The sequence below is a fragment of the Narcine bancroftii genome, chromosome 4, assembly GCF_036971445.1.
Source record: "Narcine bancroftii isolate sNarBan1 chromosome 4, sNarBan1.hap1, whole genome shotgun sequence".
Classification (NCBI taxonomy): Eukaryota; Metazoa; Chordata; class Chondrichthyes; order Torpediniformes; family Narcinidae; genus Narcine; species Narcine bancroftii.
Window position 1 is genome coordinate 59087388 of NC_091472.1, and position 19432 is coordinate 59106819.

The following is a 19432-nucleotide window of genomic DNA, read 5'->3' on the forward strand; positions in this document are numbered from 1 at the left end:
CAAATCTTATGTATAATTTAAACAAAAATACACAGATTATAATTTATTCTTTATCTTATTCCTTTCTACTTCTTGGAGTTTCTTGGGAGATGAATGATCTTCTACCAAACTGCTCTTCTTTAAAATCTTGTGTTAAATCTATAAAATTGGAATCAAGGACTTTCTGATTTTTCTTTTCCTCACAAGAAAATGGAACACCCTCATTAATTAATAATACAATCTTTTACTGAGATTTATACAGTAAAATGTAGTGTTAACCAACTTCATCTTCATATAACAATCATGAATTCAGTGTTGATCGAATACTGTTTAATTGATATAACAGATTTTACTGATGCAATATTTTAAACATTCAACCTCGGGAAACGAGAAGCTGGTTGATATCAATTAGCAATTTTTTGAAAATATCCAAAGTACAACAATGTCACAATTTTACATTCAATCTATAATGATAATCTCATAAACACCAATGGATCTTAAAGGTGCAGTTATGATATTAATAGCCAATTGCACAATTATTCAAACCATACAGGAACCTCCAGACAAGAGGCAGCCTTTAATTAGATCATTCTAATCCTATATCATACAATCATTGTTCATCCCTGTAAAATTTGCCACAGTTTTGTGGTGGGAATTCAGTTGCAAAGATGTATTATAATTTAGCTAACCTAAGGTCTAGGTTCCTTTTACTTATGATGGATAAAATATACTGATAGTTTATCAAAATGATACTAATTCTCCTTGGAAATGGATTATATGTAGGTTAACAGTACATACATTAACATCAGGTAGGTCTATGCTCCATCAAATAATAGGTAGATTTCCCCGAACTCAGTGGTCCTCAACCAGTGGGCCATGCATGGCCCATGGTAGGCCGCAACATGTTTCCATGTGGGTCTTTAGAAATGTTAAATAAAACACTTTAAGTTAGATAAAGATGTGTTTCTTACAGAGCTGTCTTTGACTTGAAAATTTTTCTCAGTCATTGCCACTAGTGGGCCACTAGTGTCATGTTAGCCTGGAAGTCAGGTGGGTCTTAGTCGGAAAAAAGTCAAGAACCCCTGCCCTAATTGTTTGCTGAGATTCTGGAGAACTGCAGCGACTGAGCTTTGTGCTGTCTGTGTTTACTGGCTGCCAAAAGCTCTGTGTAAGCCATCCCTTGACCAAACTGTGACGCAGTGGCCAAAGCACCATTTCTCACATTGGAATTGTGAATTGATGATGTTGTTTCTGTTCTGTAAAGTTGTGCTTTCATTTCACAGCACCCAAACCTGCTTAAAAGAATATAGAAATCTCGGCGAAATGTCTTTGTGAAAATTGCATACAAGAAGGGATTGGCACACGAATTGATTGGATAAAACAGAACCAGGAGAATCTTGGAGTTTGACACGGTGATAAAGGGAAATTTCAGAGCAGCTGAAAGGGCAAAGAAAGATATAGGTGACATGCAAATAAAATCTGTAAAGATTAACACAGCCATACGTTTAGCAATTTTGGTATCACTGTTTGTAGAAATAATGTTTGGATTTCGAACTGTTAAGTAAATTTTAATGTAACAAAAACAAATGAGTAAAAATGCAATAATATTTAATATCAAAATAAAAATAATGTAAGCTTGAGAGACTGGGGAATTTATGTCCATAGGGAGGCAGATGCTAACTTTTTTATAATTACTGATTCCAATAAGAGGTAACACAGCAACAGTAAATGAAAATATCCAACCTCCACTCATAACAACAATGGCGTGCCTCAGGCGGAGCTTTCTATGCAACTGCATGGCATAGGTTATTGTGTGCCACCTTTCCAAGGTGATCGCAGTCAGGGTGTATACTGAGAGCTCACTGGCAAAAATGGTGAAGAACCCAGCAGATGCACAACCAGCACCAGTCTGCCAGTCGATGGCATAGTTGTAGTATTGACCTTTTGTTTGGATATCTACAGAAGCAATAAGCAACAAATAGAGACCCATACACAAGTCAGAAAAAGCCAGATTACACATGAGAAATCGTGGGACTGTAAGTTTATATCGACTGGTTAATAAGACTATGAGAACAATAATATTCCCTAGTATAGCAAGGATATTCATTAGCCATATTATGACCCTTAGAATATCTTTCCCCACAATGTCTTCACATGGATTGAAATCATCTGCTTTTGGATTACAAATCACATCTACCACATCTGTGCAGAAACCATAGTCAAAAAAAGGTTCATCTTCAGTGAAGTCAAACCATGCCTCATTTTCAAGGAAGGTATATTGTTGAGGTAATGTGGTGTTCATTTGCAAATATCGTTCTGAATGTGAGGAACTAATCTCAGATTCCCTTTGGGAGCTGATGTTGTTAAAGAGCTTGTTACAAACTGCAGACCATTGTATTCTGGAAAGAAAGAAAAATTGTCAGTTTTAAAATAATTCTAGTGAAAAGTAATTGAGAATCAGTATGTAAATAGTGAGGATTTATTGTAGATAATAAAGATAAGAATGAAAATATACAAGACCTGTCTATTATTGTAAGCACATTTTTTCCTTCCTATAACCATCACTGTGAATAATTATCTATCTATTCTTCATTTAATTATGAAAAATTATCCATCCTTTATATTTATTATCTCTTTTTGTACTGGAATAATTTAATGTATCCTATTGCAGTTGATGCACACCTGTTTGGCTGTATATATACATTACGTATGTATGTACATTGTACCTATGTGTGTGATATTATTACTAGGATTATCATTCAGTCAGAGTTCCTTCTGCATTATACATTTTAACCACACTCTGTTTTTTTTCTGAATTTCCATTGGATTTATTAGTGATTATCTATCTATGGGTCTTGTTTAAATCTGTTACACAAGGGAAATGATCACCTATGCATTCACTCTATCAAACGTTTTCTTTTTTTTGAAACTTTATTTATTTGTTCAAAAAACAAATAATATTTGACATATGGTGTGAGCTTTGCAGACGATGCCGCTTCAGTTGCCCATTCAGAGCCAGCTCTTCAGCGCTTGATGTCCTGCTTTGCGGAAACTGCCAAAATGTTTGGCCTGGAAGTCAGCCTGAAGAAAACTGAGGTCCTCCATCAGCCAGCTCCCCACCATGACTACCAGCCCCCCACATCTCCATCGGGCACACAAAACTCAAAACGGTCAACCAGTTTACCTATCTCGGCTGCACCATTTCATCGGATGCAAGGATCGACAATGAGATAGACAACAGACTCGCCAAGGCAAATAGCGCCTTTGGAAGACTACACAAAAGAGTCTGGAAAAACAACCAACTGAAAAACCTCACAAAGATTAGCGTATAGAGAGTCGTTGTCATACCCACACTCCTGTTCGGCTCCGAATCATAGGTCCTCTACCGGCATCACCTATGGCTCCTAGAACGCTTCCACCAGCATTGTCTCCGCTCCATCCTCAACATTCATTGGAGCGACTTTTTCTCCAACATTGAAGTACTTGAGATGGCAGAGGCTGACAGTATCAAATCCACGCTGCTGAAGATCCAACTGCGCTGGGTAGGTCACGTCTCCAGAATGGAGGACCATCGCCTTCCCAAGATCGTGTTATATGGCGAGCTCTCCACTGGCCACCGTGACAGAGGTGCACCAAAGAAGAGGTACAAGGACTACCTAAAGAAATCTCTTGGTGCCTGCCACATTGACCACCGCCAGTGGGCTGATATCGCCTCAAACCGTGCATCTTGGCACTTCACAGTTCGGCGGGCAGCAACCTCCTTTGAAGAAGACCGCAGAGCCCACCTCACTGACAAAAGACAAAGGAGGAAAAACCCAACACCCAACCCCAACCCACCAATTGTCCCTTGCAACCGCTGCAACCGTGTCTGCCTGTCCCGCATCGGACTTGTCAGCCACAAACGAGCCTGCAGCTGATGTGGACATTTACCCCTCCATAAATCTTCGTCCGCGAAGCCAAGCCAAAAAAAGAAAAGAAGATATGACATGTACAGCAGTTAAACATGAACATGAACATTTTTTTTATATATATAAAAAAAAGAAAAGAAAAGAATTCGGCCCCCCCCCCAACCCCTTCAGCCAACTCTCCTCAGGAGAGGCAGAAAAAAAGAAAAAAGAAAGAATATTTAAAAAAGATAAAATAGTTAAAATCTAATCAATATAAATTGAAATGTAAATATTCTGAGTATAACAGCCACTTATTAATAAAAAAATATAATTATCATGCGAAACATACTTAATTTTTTCCATGATTAAACAATATTTCATCTCATTATGCCATCTATTAATATCAATCATATTTGTATCTTTCCACGTACTAGCAATACATTTTTTCGCTACGGATAAAGCTAAATATACAAAAGCAAGCTGGAACTTATCTAATCCCAAGCCTTTAAGAGGTTGCAAACTACCCAGTAAAAATAGTACAAGGCACGTGTGAAATTGAAAATGTGATTTGCAAAGGTATTAGACAATAACAACCTAGTTATTCTGTCAAAAAATACTTAATAGGTTGGGACATTTTCTCCAGAAAAGCCAATGGCAACGGCTTTTCAAAGGAATTTATACATAATGAAAAGGCTTGATCAATATTATTTTAAATGTAGATTATAAAATAATATTGATCAAACCTTTTCATTATGTTTAAATTCCTTTGAAAAGCCGTTGCCATTGGCTTTTCTGGAGAAAATGTCCCAACCTATTAAGTATTCTTTGACAGAATAACTAGGTTGTTATTGTCTATTACCTTTGAAAATCACATTTTCAATTTCACACGTGCCTTGTACTCATACTCTAATATGGAAACCAGAGTAGTGGTTTTCCAGTCGTAGTCTAAAGATTCTGTATGTTTAATACAGTCCTCTTTCATTTCACCTTCCAGAAATGCACCTTACTGCTATGTTTGCATTATTTGTGATATGTTAACACTTTATCATGATTTTTAAAGGGATGAGTGCATTTTCCTTAGTTCCTTCTTTTGGCCCATCAAATGCATTCCCATTTTCAGAATATGCGGCCACTTTGTACCACCTTCCATAAAAACAAAACATTGAAATCCATTTCACAACTCCAATTCATTCAGCAACATTATATAATCTTTCAATTTCTCACACTTTTCCTCAATATTAACCATTACCCCTAAGTAATATTGCCTGCAAATTTTAAAGTTGTACTTCTGATTTCCAAATTCAAACCAATTCTGAAAAATGTGAACTAGCGATTTAAACAATGAACCTAATGAACAATATTGCTAACCCTCTACTTGACTGAAGTATAACCTTTAACTCCCCTGTTTTTAGTTTTGTTAACTGTCTGCCTTCCATTCTAATAATTCTCATGAGATCCACACACTCTAAGTTTTGTCACGTACAGTAATCTTTGGCTTGGCTTCGCGGACGAAGATTTATGGAGGGGGTAAAAAGTCCACGTCAGCTGCAGGCTCGTTTGTGGCTGACAAGTCCGATGCGGGACAGGCAGACACGATTGCAGCGGTTGCAGGGGAAAATTGGTTGGTTGGGGTTGGGTGTTGGGTTTTTCCTCCTTTGCCTTTTGTCAGTGAGGTGGGCTCTGCGATCTTCTTCAAAGGAGGTTGCTGCCCGCCAAACTGTGAGGCGCCAAGATGCACGGTTTGAGGCGTTATCAGCCCACTGGCGGTGGTCAATGTGGCAGGCACCAAGAGATTTCTTTAGGCAGTCCTTGTACCTCTTCTTTGGTGCACCTCTGTCACGGTGGCCAGTGGAGAGCTCGCCATATAACACAATCTTGGGAAGGCGATGGTCCTCCATTCTGGAGACGTGACCCATCCAGCGCAGCTGGATCTTCAGCAGCGTGGACTCGATGCTGTCGACCTCTGCCATCTCGAGTACTTCGACGTTAGGGATGTAAGCGCTCCAATGGATGTTGAGGATGGAGCGGAGACAACGCTGGTGGAAGCGTTCTAGGAGCCGTAGGTGGTGCCGGTAGAGGACCCATGATTCGGAGCCGAACAGGAGTGTGGGTATGACAACGGCTCTGTATACGCTTATCTTTGTGAGGTTTTTCAGTTGGTTGTTTTTCCAGACTCTTTTGTGTAGTCTTCCAAAGGCGCTATTTGCCTTGGCGAGTCTGTTGTCTATCTCATTGTCGATCCTTGCATCTGATGAAATGGTGCAGCCGAGATAGGTAAACTGGTTGACCGTTTTGAGTTTTGTGTGCCCGATGGAGATGTGGGGTGGCTGGTAATCATGGTGGGGAGCTGGCTGATGGAGGACCTCAGTTTTCTTCAGGCTGACTTCCAGGCCAAACATTTTGGCAGTTTCCGCAAAGCAGGACGTCAAGCGCTGAAGAGCTGGCTCTGAATGGGCAACTAAAGCGGCATCGTCTGCAAAGAGTAGTTCACGGACAAGTTTCTCTTGTGTCTTGGTGTGAGCTTGCAGGCGCCTCAGATTGAAGAGACTGCCATCCGTGCGGTACCGGATGTAAACAGCGTCTTCATTGTTGGGGTCTTTCATGGCTTGGTTCAGCATCATGCTGAAGAAGATTGAAAAGAGGGTTGGTGCGAGAACACAGCCTTGCTTCACGCCATTGTTAATGGAGAAGGGTTCAGAGAGCTCATTGCTGTATCTGACCCGACCTTGTTGGTTTTCGTGCAGTTGGATAATCATGTTGAGGAACTTTGGGGGACATCCGATGCACTCTAGTATTTGCCAAAGCCCTTTCCTGCTCACGGTGTCGAAGGCTTTGGTGAGGTCAACAAAGGTGATGTAGAGTCCTTTGTTTTGTTCTCTGCACTTTTCTTGGAGCTGTCTGAGGGCAAAGACCATGTCAGTAGTTTCTCTGTTTGCGCGAAAGCCGCACTGTGATTCTGGGAGAATATTCTCGGCGACACTAGGTATTATTCTATTTAGTAGAATGAGATAGACAACAGACTCGCCAAGGCAAATAGCGCCTTTGGAAGACTACACAAAAGAGTCTGGAAAAACAACCAACTGAAAAACCTCACAAAGATAAGCGTATACAGAGCCGTTGTCATACCCACACTCCTGTTCGGCTCCAAATCATGGGTCCTCTACCGGCACCACCTACGGCTCCTAGAACGCTTCCACCAGCGTTGTCTCCGCTCCATCCTCAACATCCATTGGAGCGCTTACATCCCTAACGTCGAAGTACTCGAGATGGCAGAGGTCGACAGCATCGAGTCCACGCTGCTGAAGATCCAGCTGCGCTGGATGGGTCACGTCTCCAGAATGGAGGACCATCGCCTTCCCAAGATCGTGTTATATGGCGAGCTCTCCACTGGCCACCGTACAGTAATGGACACCATTTAAAGCCTGAATAAATCAGATGTCATTGTTACACTGGACTGATGATGGAGAAGAGCATAGGGGGTCAGAGGAGAGGGTGATAATTTGGAATAAAAAAACCTTGCTTAAAAATACTTACACTGTAGCGGCCTGCGCACGGAGATGCGGACCGTCCCACAAAATGGCTGACAAACGTGGCAACAGTGCGGACCTGGGGATGACACCAGCTGTCATCCCAAGTGACCTCCTGAAGAGTGGGAATATGGGGAACCATGGCGGAAATGCTAGCCAATCCCAGGCCAGCACTCTGATGACACGGCACCCTGACATCAGCACCTGGGGCCCATATAAGTGTGACGGCCAGAGCAATAAACCAGTCTCGATTCCAAGGCTTTGGTGTGCGTGTCATTCTTCTCTATGCTCGTGCAGCACGAATGCTACATTGGTGACCCCGACAGGCCCAACCAGCTGTTGGACCCAAAGATGACAGATCAGGCAGAGCAGTGACCATCCACGCAGTCCTCTCTCAGGCTCCCAACATTTTTGGTGTTGTAGCCACACGTGTGGTTTGAGCAGGCCGAGACTCAGTTCCAGCTTCGACATATTTCTGCCGCCGATACCCGCTACTTTTTTGTTGAGAGCACTCTCAATCAAGACATAGTGGCAAGGGTTGTAGAGTTCCTATGGCAACCTCTGGAGCAAGGCAAATACATGGCCCTCAAAGAGCTACTAACCCACACCTTCGGGCTCTCCTGGCGTGAGCGTGCCATCTAATTGCTGCATGTGAATGGATTGGGGGACAGATTCCTGTCCGCCCTAAAGAGTGAGATGCTCACTTTGACTGAGGGTAACAAGCCTTGCCTGATCTTTGAGAAGATCATTCTGGAGCAGCTGCCCGAGGATATCTAACTCTTGCTCACGGACGAGGACTTCAGTGACCCTCAGAGTGTCCTGGCCTTGGCAGACATGCTCTGAAGAGCGTAAAAGGATACCAGCGCCATTGCAGTCCACATCAGCAAACCCCTTCGGTTTGGCAACAGCCATTTTACGTGGACCTTCACCCTCACGGCAGCGGTGCAACTGCTTCTGGGGGCTGACTTCCATCGTGCCCACTGCCTGTTTTATCAACTTCAAGGGACGGTGCTTGGTGCATGCCAGAACTTTTCAAACTCTACCTCTGGGGGAAGCCAAGCTCCCTCTCCCCACCTTAACTCTATAACTCTTTTGGACAATGAATTCACCAGCATCCTTGTCCGGATCCTGGCGATTCCCCTGCATAAGGGGCGTCACAGTTCTCCATGGCTGAGCCAAAACACGGGGTAAGCCATCACATTCTGACCAAGGGGCCCTCCCGCTCCACAGCAGGGCACTCCAACTCCCTCCTGAAAAGCTCAGCCTGGTGAAGGAGGACTTTAATAAAATGGAGGAGCTGGGGATTGAGCAGCACTCTGACAGTCCCTGGGCTTCCCCTCTCCACATGGTGCCAAAAACAGTGGGGAGTGAGGGGATGGAGATAATGTGGCAACTACTGCCACCTCATCAAGCCCACCACACCCAACAGATGTCGCGTGCCCCCCATCCAAGATTTTGCCACCAACCTGCATGGGACATGAGTGTTTTCCAAGGTGAACCTCATCCGGGGGTACCACCAAATCCCAGTTCACCCCCAGGATATCCCCAAGACAACAATTATAATACCATTTTGGCATTTATGAATTCTTCCACATACTCTTTGGTCAAAAGAACATGGCACAAACTTTCCAGTGGCTGATGGACGCAGTGGGCTGGGACCTCCTATTTCTATTCATCTATTTGGACTATATCCTCACCACTAGCTGCAGCCATAAAGACCGTGCCGGCCACCTGGGACAATTGTGCACCCGGTTGAGTGAATTCGGGCTGACGATTAACTCTGCGAAGTGCCAATTTGGCCTGGACACCAATGACTTCCTGGGGCACAGGAAAAACAAATATGGGGCTACACCCCTTCCCGAAAAGGTCGAGATGGTACGGCATTTCACCAAGCCATGCACAGTAAAGGGGCGACAGGAATTCACCAGAATGATAAACGTTTACCATAGGTTCATACTGGCAATGGCATGCATCATGCACCTCCTCTTTACGCTCATGGTGGGCAAATCAAAGGATATTACCTGGGACGATGAGTTTTTGAGACCGTTCCAGAATGCCGATGATGTGTTGGCCACCCTCCTGGTCCACCCCAGAATGGAGGCATCTACTGCCATGAGAGTCGACGCTTCCAGCACAGTGGTAGGGAGCATACTGAAGCAGCTCATAGAAAGCCAGTTGCAACCTCTGGTCTTTTTCAGTAGGTACTTCCACCCTCTCCCCTCCCCCAAGAGCTCAAATACAGTGTTTTCAACTGAGAGACATTTCCGTTACTTTTTGGAAGGTTGGCAATTAAACGTCTTCACCGATTACAAGCCTTCCTTTACAAACCTCTGCCTTCCATATCGTATTGGATCTGTGGTCGGCCCAACAACAGAGACACTTGTCCTATCTGTCTGATTTATCACGGACATACAGCACATAGCAAGGAAAAGCAATATGGTGGCCAACGCTCTGTCATGCCCCATAATCAAGTTGGTACACGCCCTGTCCCAGGAGGTTGACTATGTGGCCATCGCCAAAGCACAGCAGTAGGACCCTGAAATCCCCACATATAGGACAGCCATTTCTGGTCTCAGGATGGAAAACATCCCCGTTGGCTCAGGTAACCTGACATTACTGTGCAACGTCTCCACTGGCAGCCCTCGCCCCCATCGTCCTAGCTGCATGGAGGCACCAGGTTTTCACTGCCATCCATAACCTGGTGCATCCCACAATCTGAGACATGGTCAAGCTAGAAGGTTTGCCTGACACAGCCTCTGTAACCAGGTCATCCATTGAGCCAAAACCTGCACAAACTGCCAGTCCTCCAAAGTGCAGATTCAGACAAGGTGCTCACACAAACCATGTACACATTGACATAATTGGGCCATTACCAGTTTCCCGTGAGGCGAGATACCTCTTGACCATGGTTGACCGCATTACAAGGTGGCTTGACGCTATCCCACTGGATGATACCACAACAGAAATCTGTGCCAGGGCTCTCAATCGACACATGGGTATCCAGATTCGGAGTTGTAGAGCAGCTAACCTTGGACGGGGGGCACATTTACTGTTGGGCTCTGGGCAGTGCTGGCTAATTTCCTGTGGACACAGCTCTACCACAACATGGGTTGGTGGAGCAGTTTCACAAACACCTGAAGGCAGACTTAATGGCCTGGTTCAAAAGTCTCAACTGGGTGGACAAACTTCCTTTGGTTCTGCTGGGGATTCGTACTGCACTGAAGGAGGACATCAATGCCTCAATGGTAGAGATGGTCTACAGTGCCTTCAATCATTTCTGGGGAGTTCTTGGTCTCCAATAAATACCCAGAAGACCTTGCAGCAACCCTCAACAACTTTCAGTGAAAGTCCCTGATCCCATGGCAGCCCCCATCACACAGCCAGCCCAAACATAACACCCCAGGTTCTTGTCAGTACGTATTTTGGAGAAGGAGTGCACACAGGCCACCCTGATAATGATCCAATGAAGGGTCCTACAGGGTCATCAGGGACAATGGCTCCAACTTCGTCCTTCACATCAGTGGTAACGAGGAAACTTTTACCATTGGTCATCTGAAACCGGCATATCCGGACTGTAATGAGCCGGTCTCCACTCTTTCCCCGTGATGCAGGAGCAGACCGCCCAAGTCAACAGACAATGGCCCGATTGCTGGTTCTGGAGGGGGGGGGGGTTGTGTAGCAGCCCGCGCAAAGAGATGCAGACCAGCCCACAAAATGGCCGATGAACACGGTGACCGCGCGGACCTGGGGGTGACACCTGCTGTCATCCCAGATGACCTTCCGCACGGCGGAAAGATGGGGAGCCTTAGCAGGAATGCTGCCCAATCCCAGGCTGGTGGTCCGATGATGCCATTCAGCATTCTGGTTTCTGAAAGATTATTAGGCCCACTTGGACATCATCCCAGGGAAATGGCAGACAGCCGCTTCGGCACAAATGTGCTGCGTTTGTCATGGTGACATAATTTGTGATCCTTCCACTGCCACTTTATCAGACTCTTCCTATCATCTGTTTACTGGCCAGCCAGTACTGCTGCTATTGCAGTCCAGAACTGGGTTTTCTCAATCCACAACTGAATCAGAATCAGGTTTATTGTCATGAACATGTGCCATGAAATTTGTTATTTTACAGCAGCAGTGTTGTGTAGTGCAAGGTGTAAAATTACTATAAATTACAATTCTGTAAACACAAGATTAAAAAAAATACCAGTACAAAAAAGTGAAAAGTGAGGTAGGTGCATTGTCCATTCAGAAATCTGATGGCAGAGGGGAAGAAGTTGTTTTCAGCCTCCTGAACCTACTTCCTGATTGTAGCTGAGAAAAGGGTGGAGAGGGTCCTTATTGGCAGAAGCTTCCGAGGCACTGCCTCTTATAGATGTCATTAATGGAGTGGAGACTGATGCCCATGATGGCAATGGCCGAGTTTACAACCCTCTGTAGCCTATTCTTGTCCTGTGCATTGGCACCAGACATCAGCGCCTGAGGCCGATATAAGTGTGACGGCCAGAGCAATAGACCAGTCTTGATTCCAAGGATTTGGTGTATGTGCTACAACACTGTATTAACTAAGAAATAATTAATGATTCTGTTTATCCTTGTTTCCTATATACTGTATGTTCAGTATATTAGCATTTGTATGCAGAGTTCCCAAATAATTTAATACCAAATTAAAATTGTTTTTTAATCATTCAGGTAATTAAAGAATATTCAAAAGTGGGACACCATGGAAAAAAAAATCCTGCATTCTTTCTAAAAGCGGGTATATTTGGAACATAATCACCTTCCTTTCCTCCCTCCAATTGGTGATCAACCTTCAGTGTTTCCAGCAGTTTCTATATTAATTTGCAGCTTCTCAATTGCCTGCTCATTCTTCCATTTACATTAACTCCACATGCACAAAAGACTTAACAATACTCACTTCTTTTTTTTCTTCGCATTTTCATTTTCAAAAGCACAGCAGTGGCTTGAATATGTCATACTGGCCTCTCTTAATTCTGCAAAGTTATCCAGGGGTGGCAACCTTTTTAAGTTGGCAGTGGATTGAGCTATGAGCTTCTTAACAGATTTCAAGCCATTAACTGGAAGCGTACTAATGCCAGTTCTCGAAATATCCCTGTTAAAATATTAAGGGTACCTATTTGTACATCATCCTTATTTTCATTAAACCATTAATGTATATCACATTGCTTATTGCCACATTGAACCAGGATTCAATAGCTGCTATTATTTGGGGGCTTTAAGTTAGTTTGGCTGAGAATTTGTAAGGTCTGAGAAGCCATCAATTACTCTCATCAAGGCTGCCAGTCTGTATTTGAAAGATGCAGCTGTTGTCATGTGTTCAATTTGCACAGCAATACCCAAATGTTTGCTGTCAGGAGGGGTGCCTACACTTGCATCACTTACTTGAAGGGCAGGTGCCTGCATAAAGATGCTCTGCAGATCCCAACACCGTTTTAAAAGTCTTTAGGGTGTTTTGAGGCATTAGTTAAACTTTAAACTTTAACTAAACATGACTGAGGCCAGGCATGAGAGGTTTAATGGGACATTCTCTATGCCTTGGACATGGTAGTATGAGCATTCAGAATGACGTAACTTGTTTTGAAAGTAATGAAAAATGGAAAGAAGTTAGATTTACTAACAATCCCTTATTGTGAGGGATTTCACTGTTTGCAAAGTAAGATAGAGAGGCAAGTCTAGTTTCCTTTTATAATGTTCCCTTTTTTTCCCTTGCACCTCTCCTGCTTCCCTTCACAAATTTATATCCTGTCTAAAGTCAATCTGTTACAAAAGGCACTTTCATGGTCACATTGTACCTTTTGGGATGTTTTCTCAATCCCTAATTTCATGGATTGGTATCTCCATGCTTTGGCCGTCAAATCTTTTCTGTGATTTGCAATGACCGTCACTCTATTTCTTCTCACCATCAACCAGGTGGGACTGTGCCAGAGGCTCAATTGGCATTGGTCATGGTTCAATGCACCAATTCTGCTTGCAGCTGATCCAGTCCAGTGAAAATGCAGAGGAGAGCGTGAGATATTCAAAACTGAAACCAATAGACTTTTCCACACGAAGCATTGAGAGAGTAATTGGGCAGGAAACGTAGAGTTTAGGTGTTAAAAGAAAACCCGTCATTATGTTATTGAATGACAGACTAGGCTCAGGGTTCTATATAGCCTTTTGCTGCTCTTGTATTCTTGAAAGGGCAGGAAATTATCCCTAAACCTTTGTATGCAGCACAAAGTGTATTGTAAAAGATAACGTGGATCAGTCATTGAAATGCTGTGATTCATGTTTGGATCACCTTTTTTTTCTGCTTTGGCAGCAACATACCTAAATGATGCCAATTACTATCCTATTTATGGGCAGGATTGAATCAATAATATATTAAAATCAGTTTAGAAAATGTCCTCTACTTTTTGATGTTATATTGTATTTTTATGATTAGAATCTTCAGATAAATAACCACATTTGCTCCATCCAGTGATTTAGGATGCAAAGCACTCAAACCAGCCGTTCCTGAGAAGACCTCTAAAGGACTGTCCAAATGTTGTTTCTAAGATAGGGTCAGGAGTAACATGGCTCCTGTACAAATCCCCACAAAATAGATCTAGTAGTTTCCACACCCTCTTTGGAATCAATAACACCTTGCATTTCTGAGTTTGGTTTCATAAAAAGGAAATGTTGGATTTCCCAAAACTTGCACTCTCTGTCACCAGGCCCTTTCTGGTAGCCCATCACTTTAAAATAAAATAAACAACTGGGCCTCTAACATGTTCATCAGGCGAATGGCGGGATGCGGACAAATAAAAATTGTCGCAACAAAATTGTGCAACAATTACAAATCACATGATTCAATGTTGCATATCGATGAAATGGAAGTGCTACAAAATGTGATGCATAATTACTAAGGCTGGGACAAATTGTAATGTATTAGTTCATTATTTGGTAATTACAGCCAATAAACTTGATTAAATTTGATAGGTAAATCAAGCATCAACTTTATGAATGAGATGCATGAAGTGTATGGATGTGGATTAGTGTTTACAGTTCTCCATATTATTAGAAGCAGATAATCAGTCGAGGCAAGGAACATTTTACAAAGGGAGAGAACATTTCAAGCTAACTTGAAATCTGGAGGGAGTTAGTTTTCCTTATTTGTTAAATGTCTGAATGGTATGCATAAACACTTCATAGTTTTGCTTAATTTTGATGGAGATAATTTTTCACAAGATCTATAGAGTGAAAAGGAAATAGGAATGTACATAATTAAGGAACTGAATTTGACACTCAAAGGCATCAGTTCAGATACCGATGCAGCAAATTCTGGTGATTAACAGGGGGAGAATCATAGATCTACTGAGTCACCATCCACAAGGAAAAGTACATCTTACCTGCTGAGTTTTTGGAGTGTGAGACTGCACATGAGATTTGCTGCAGATGTTTCAGATGAGGAGCTTGAAAGAGAATTCTACATAAGGAGCTAATGGCTATATGTAATGAAATGATAGTTCCTTTACGTAAAATAAACTATTTGATCTGCTGAGCTTCTCCAGCATTTTGTGTTTTTACGGTATCTTACTTGGTGTTTGCCCTGCAAAAAAAGCTGCAGTCATTGCCAAAGAGGGTAGAGAGGGTTATGATTAACCTTGATTGGAGCTTTGTGCACAGCTCAGAGTTGTCCTCTCCAGCAAAGAAATCATAGGCAGTTCCACCAAAATGCATCAAGACCTGCTGTAATTGAGCATTCAATGGCTAATGCCTCAGTTTCTATTGTTGCAACAAATAGAAAATGCGCAACATTCGATTGCTTCTACTGTTACCAACATTTGGAGGTCAGGATGTGGCAACAAATCTGCCATTCAGCATTCTGGCTTCTGAAAGATTATTAGGCCCACTTGGACATCATCCCAGGGAAATGGCAGACAGCCTCTTTGGCATAAATGTTCTGCGCTTGTCAGGGTGACATGATTTGTGATCCTTCCACTGTCACTTTATCAGGCTCTACCTATCATCGGTCTACTGGCTATTGCAGTCCAAAACTGGGTTTTCTCAATCCACAACTGAATCAGAATCAGGTTTATTGTCATGAACATGTGCCATGAAATTTGTTGTTTTACAGCAGCAGTGTTGTGTAGTGCAAGGTGTAAAATTACTATAAATTACAATTTTGTAAATACAAGATTAAAAAAATACCAGTGCAAAAAAAGGGATAAGTGAGGTAGGTTCATTGTCCATTCAGAAATCTGATGGCAGAGGGGGATAAGCTGTTTTTGTAACTTTGAATATGTGTGTCTTCAGGCTCCTGTACCTACTTCTTGACTGTAGCTTAGAAAAGGGTGGTGAGGGTCCTTATTGACAGAAGCTTCCAAGGCACTGCCTCTTATAGATGTCATTAATGGAGTGAAGACTGATGTCCATGATGGCACTGGCCGAGTTTACAACCCTCTGTAGCCTATTCTTGTCCTGTGCATTGGCACCACTATACCAGACAGTGATGAAACCAGTAATTGCAAATTTTTGGTTACATATCAAACCTCTTCCGATTCCTAACAAAATATCGCCGCTGGCATGCCTTCTTCATGATTGCATTGACAAGTTGGCTCTACAATAGATCCTCAGAGATGTTAACACCCTGGAATTTGAAGTTTCAAGCTCGAGGTCAACGTGATATTATGCCTGACCTCTCTCCCGCTAGAAGTCAGCAGGCTTCTATCACCTCTATTCCAGTACTTTTAGTACTCAAGGAACATAAAATGTGAAATGATTTGATGCTCATATCTATAATGTGATTAATATTTATAAAGTTTGGTTTGATATATTCATTTTGTGTTGCCTTTAATATTCACAGTGTGGACAAGCTGACCATCTTGGCTTCTGTAATAGTGGGAGGGTAAGATGTTGGCAAAGAGAGAATTGCATTTGCACTAACTCCTAATAATGTCATTTGGACTGACCACAAACAACCTGGGCAAAAGAAGGCTGCTTTGCTTCCTGTTTCATCCCTTCATTTTCCTGTTGTTCATGCTCATCGGGAAAGAGAGATCACTTTCCAATTGTGATACTATCTCACAGTAAAGGTGGATCACCTGCTGAAAGCATAGAGACAACAGTATCTGACCAGACTGACAAACTGAAATTACAAACTCCTTGCTGGAATTCAGAAAAGATGGTGGGGGTGGGGTGGGGGGGGGGGGGGGGTTGCTCTCTGAGGACCTAAGTTGACATTTCTCCTCCCTTGCCTAGCAGATTGTCTCACTTGAAACACAACATTCTGCAGATGCTTTAACTGTCGTAAAAACACACAGAAATGCTGGAGGAACTCAGCTGGTTTCACGGCGTCCACAGGAGGTAAAAATATTACCGACATTTTAGACTGAGCCCTTCAAGGTATACAGTCTGTCTCTGGATTTTCAAGGATAGTCTCTGCTTTTTCTCCCATTCAAAATGGACTAGACTGCCTCATGGACTCACATCTGGATACAACTGGTTTCATCAAAACCCTGCAGTTGAGACATTTGATATTTACCATGTTCTGTGGGTTATGACAACATGAACTAAACATCAAAAATACCAAATACTCGTGGAATAGTCTGAACAGTAGTAAGATTTCCCATGTTCTGTGAGTTCCGACTACATGAATTAAACTAGAAAATGCTAATTACTTGTGGAATAGTCTGAACAGTAGTAAGATTTCCCATGTTCTGTGAGTTCTGACTACATGAATTAAACTAGAAAATACCAATTACTCGTGGAATAGTCTGAACAGTAGTAAGATTTCCCATGTTCTGTGAGTTCTGACTACATGAATTAAACTAGAAAATGCCAATTACTTGTGAAACACTGAATAGGAAAGAAAAACAGACCAAAAGCTAATCTGCAATTAGTAGTTTGTATTTTTAGCTTGCATCAAGTCAGCATTGCATGCTGGTTGACATCTTGTCTGCATAGTTTTGGCAGCAAATATCCTCACGAAAAGGCATCCAGATACTTTTTCAAAGAAATTCAACAACCATGGCAACCAACCACCACCATTTTGGCCTAATTTTGTCTTTATATTCATGAGTAAAATGTTGCTTACATAGCCGATTAAGAGGAATAGATCAACTTGAAACAAATGGAACTATGCTTAGTAATGAAAGAAATGGAAGAAATGGGAAGGGAAATTTAGAATTATTGCTAAATATTTTAAAAAGGATTGTTCAGTTTCATTCAGTGTCTGAGATTAACTTAAAACATTCTATCAAAAGACGTTGATTTAATTTATTTACTTTCTTATTCTCCAAAATATGTTTGAGTGAACTAGTATTCTACCAGTTGGTACATTGGCACTTCACTTACAGAACAGTTGGACCCGTCGCTCCCATGAAAACATCATCATGCAATTTCTGTAGATTTTGATTCCCTGCAAGATTACTGTGAGAAAAACCAAATATCATTAAGGGTCCTGAGGAGATATCATACAATAAGATGAACATATGCTGTGTGCTTCTGCAGACACGGAAATTCTACAATTTGACCGCTGGACAATATGAACCAGCAACTTACAGCTGATCTAAATCTGTTCCATTAAATGCATGACTTTGTACTTCTGTGAGGTCATTATTGATCAGTTTTCTGTGTAAGGAGAAAAGAAAAAATAGGATGAGATATGTCACTTGATTGCCATATACTTTGATACTTATTATATACAAATGAAAATTTGATATATAATTTTTTTTTTGTTTCTATATTGTACATAAATATTTTTTTTATTGCAGACTGTGTTTCCATTTGATTTTTTAAAAATGATTAATCCTGGCATTTTGAACAAGTTCTGATACATTGTTTATCATCCTGGCCATAATAAGTGCTTATGAGAATACAAAGGGAAATCTATAAAAAAAGATGCAAGTGCTTTAAATCTGCGTATATTTGTTCAAAAATAAATTAAAATAAAATAAAATTTACGTGCTTTATGTTGTATTTCACACACTATTACAGGGATACAGGGCACATAAGAGCCAAAATGTGCATACTTTCATTGTTAGATGACGTCCCAGGGTGTGGTCATCTTGATTCTGGTGCGCATGTGCAAGTCTTCGGTTGGCGCATGCATGGTGGCTTCGCGTATTGGAGTTCGGTTGGCACATGCGCAAAAGTTAAGCACCCTAATGATATTGAACTTGTGCCCTTAAGTCACATAGGTTGCAAGTTGGGGAGTACCTGTACACCATTCTCACAGATGCAACACATAATTTCACGTACTGCTCATTTGCTTCTGCTGTAAGAACAAGGCTAATTTTCTATTTTGTCCCAAATTATAGAGCACAAAACAATCTGCCAGTGGAACTCAGCAGGTTGAACAAAATCAGTGTGATTAAAAAGAATGGTCAATGCCTCGGGCTGGATATCTTCATCGAGATTGGATTTTTCTTTGTCTCCCACTGATGCTGTTCGACCCGCTGAGGTTTTACAGCAGATTCGAACATATGCAATTTCTTGTGTATTCAAAATTATGTATATTTAAATGTCTACCTCAAAATGTAATTTTCTTGTGAGGTCAGGATAGTTCCATGTGCAAAGATTGAATCAGTTTTCCTCTGTCAGTTCTCAGCATCAACACATTTATTTAGTGATCTAAGACATATCAGCAGATTCATTATCCTTCCACATAAATCCATGTGACTATTTGAGATCCCAAAGATTTAATCAGAGGTCTAATGGGGAGGACTATTATTTCTGGTTTAATTTAGAAAACAAAGATGACAATGGTTTCACGTATGATTCAACTGGAAATGATTGATTTAGATATCTTAATGAGAGTGATTGAGGATAAAAAAAAACGCAGATGCTGAAGATTTCAAATAAAAACAGAAAATGCAAGAAACATTTAGCAGGTGAAAAAAGAATCAGACCTAAATCTTTCTAATTGATTATTCTTCCAGCAGGGCAGAAATTTGTATTCCAGGAAGAGACGTGGCATTGAATCCAAAAGTAAATCACTCTTGAAACAATACATCTGTTTCTCATTCGACAGATGCAGTCTGACCAAATGACCATTTC

The 19432-nt window shown here is 41.8% G+C and overlaps 1 protein-coding gene across 5 annotated transcripts in view; it reads right to left on the reverse strand.

Annotated features, from left to right (window-relative positions):
* Positions 1-337: 337 nt before the first annotated feature.
* LOC138760610 (follicle-stimulating hormone receptor-like) overlaps positions 338-19432 on the reverse strand; it is a 186712-nt gene continuing 167617 nt past the window's right edge. For all 5 annotated transcript variants that reach the window (XM_069931379.1, XM_069931378.1, XM_069931381.1 and 2 more), the window contains 4 exons: positions 17936-18004; positions 17729-17803; positions 12309-12503; positions 338-2378 (listed from right to left, as the gene is read on the reverse strand). In XM_069931379.1, the coding sequence (XP_069787480.1) occupies positions 1067-2378; positions 12309-12503; positions 17729-17803; positions 17936-18004 (1651 nt within the window). In that variant the 3' untranslated portion in view covers positions 338-1066. The remainder of the gene's footprint in view (positions 2379-12308; positions 12504-17728; positions 17804-17935; positions 18005-19432) is intronic.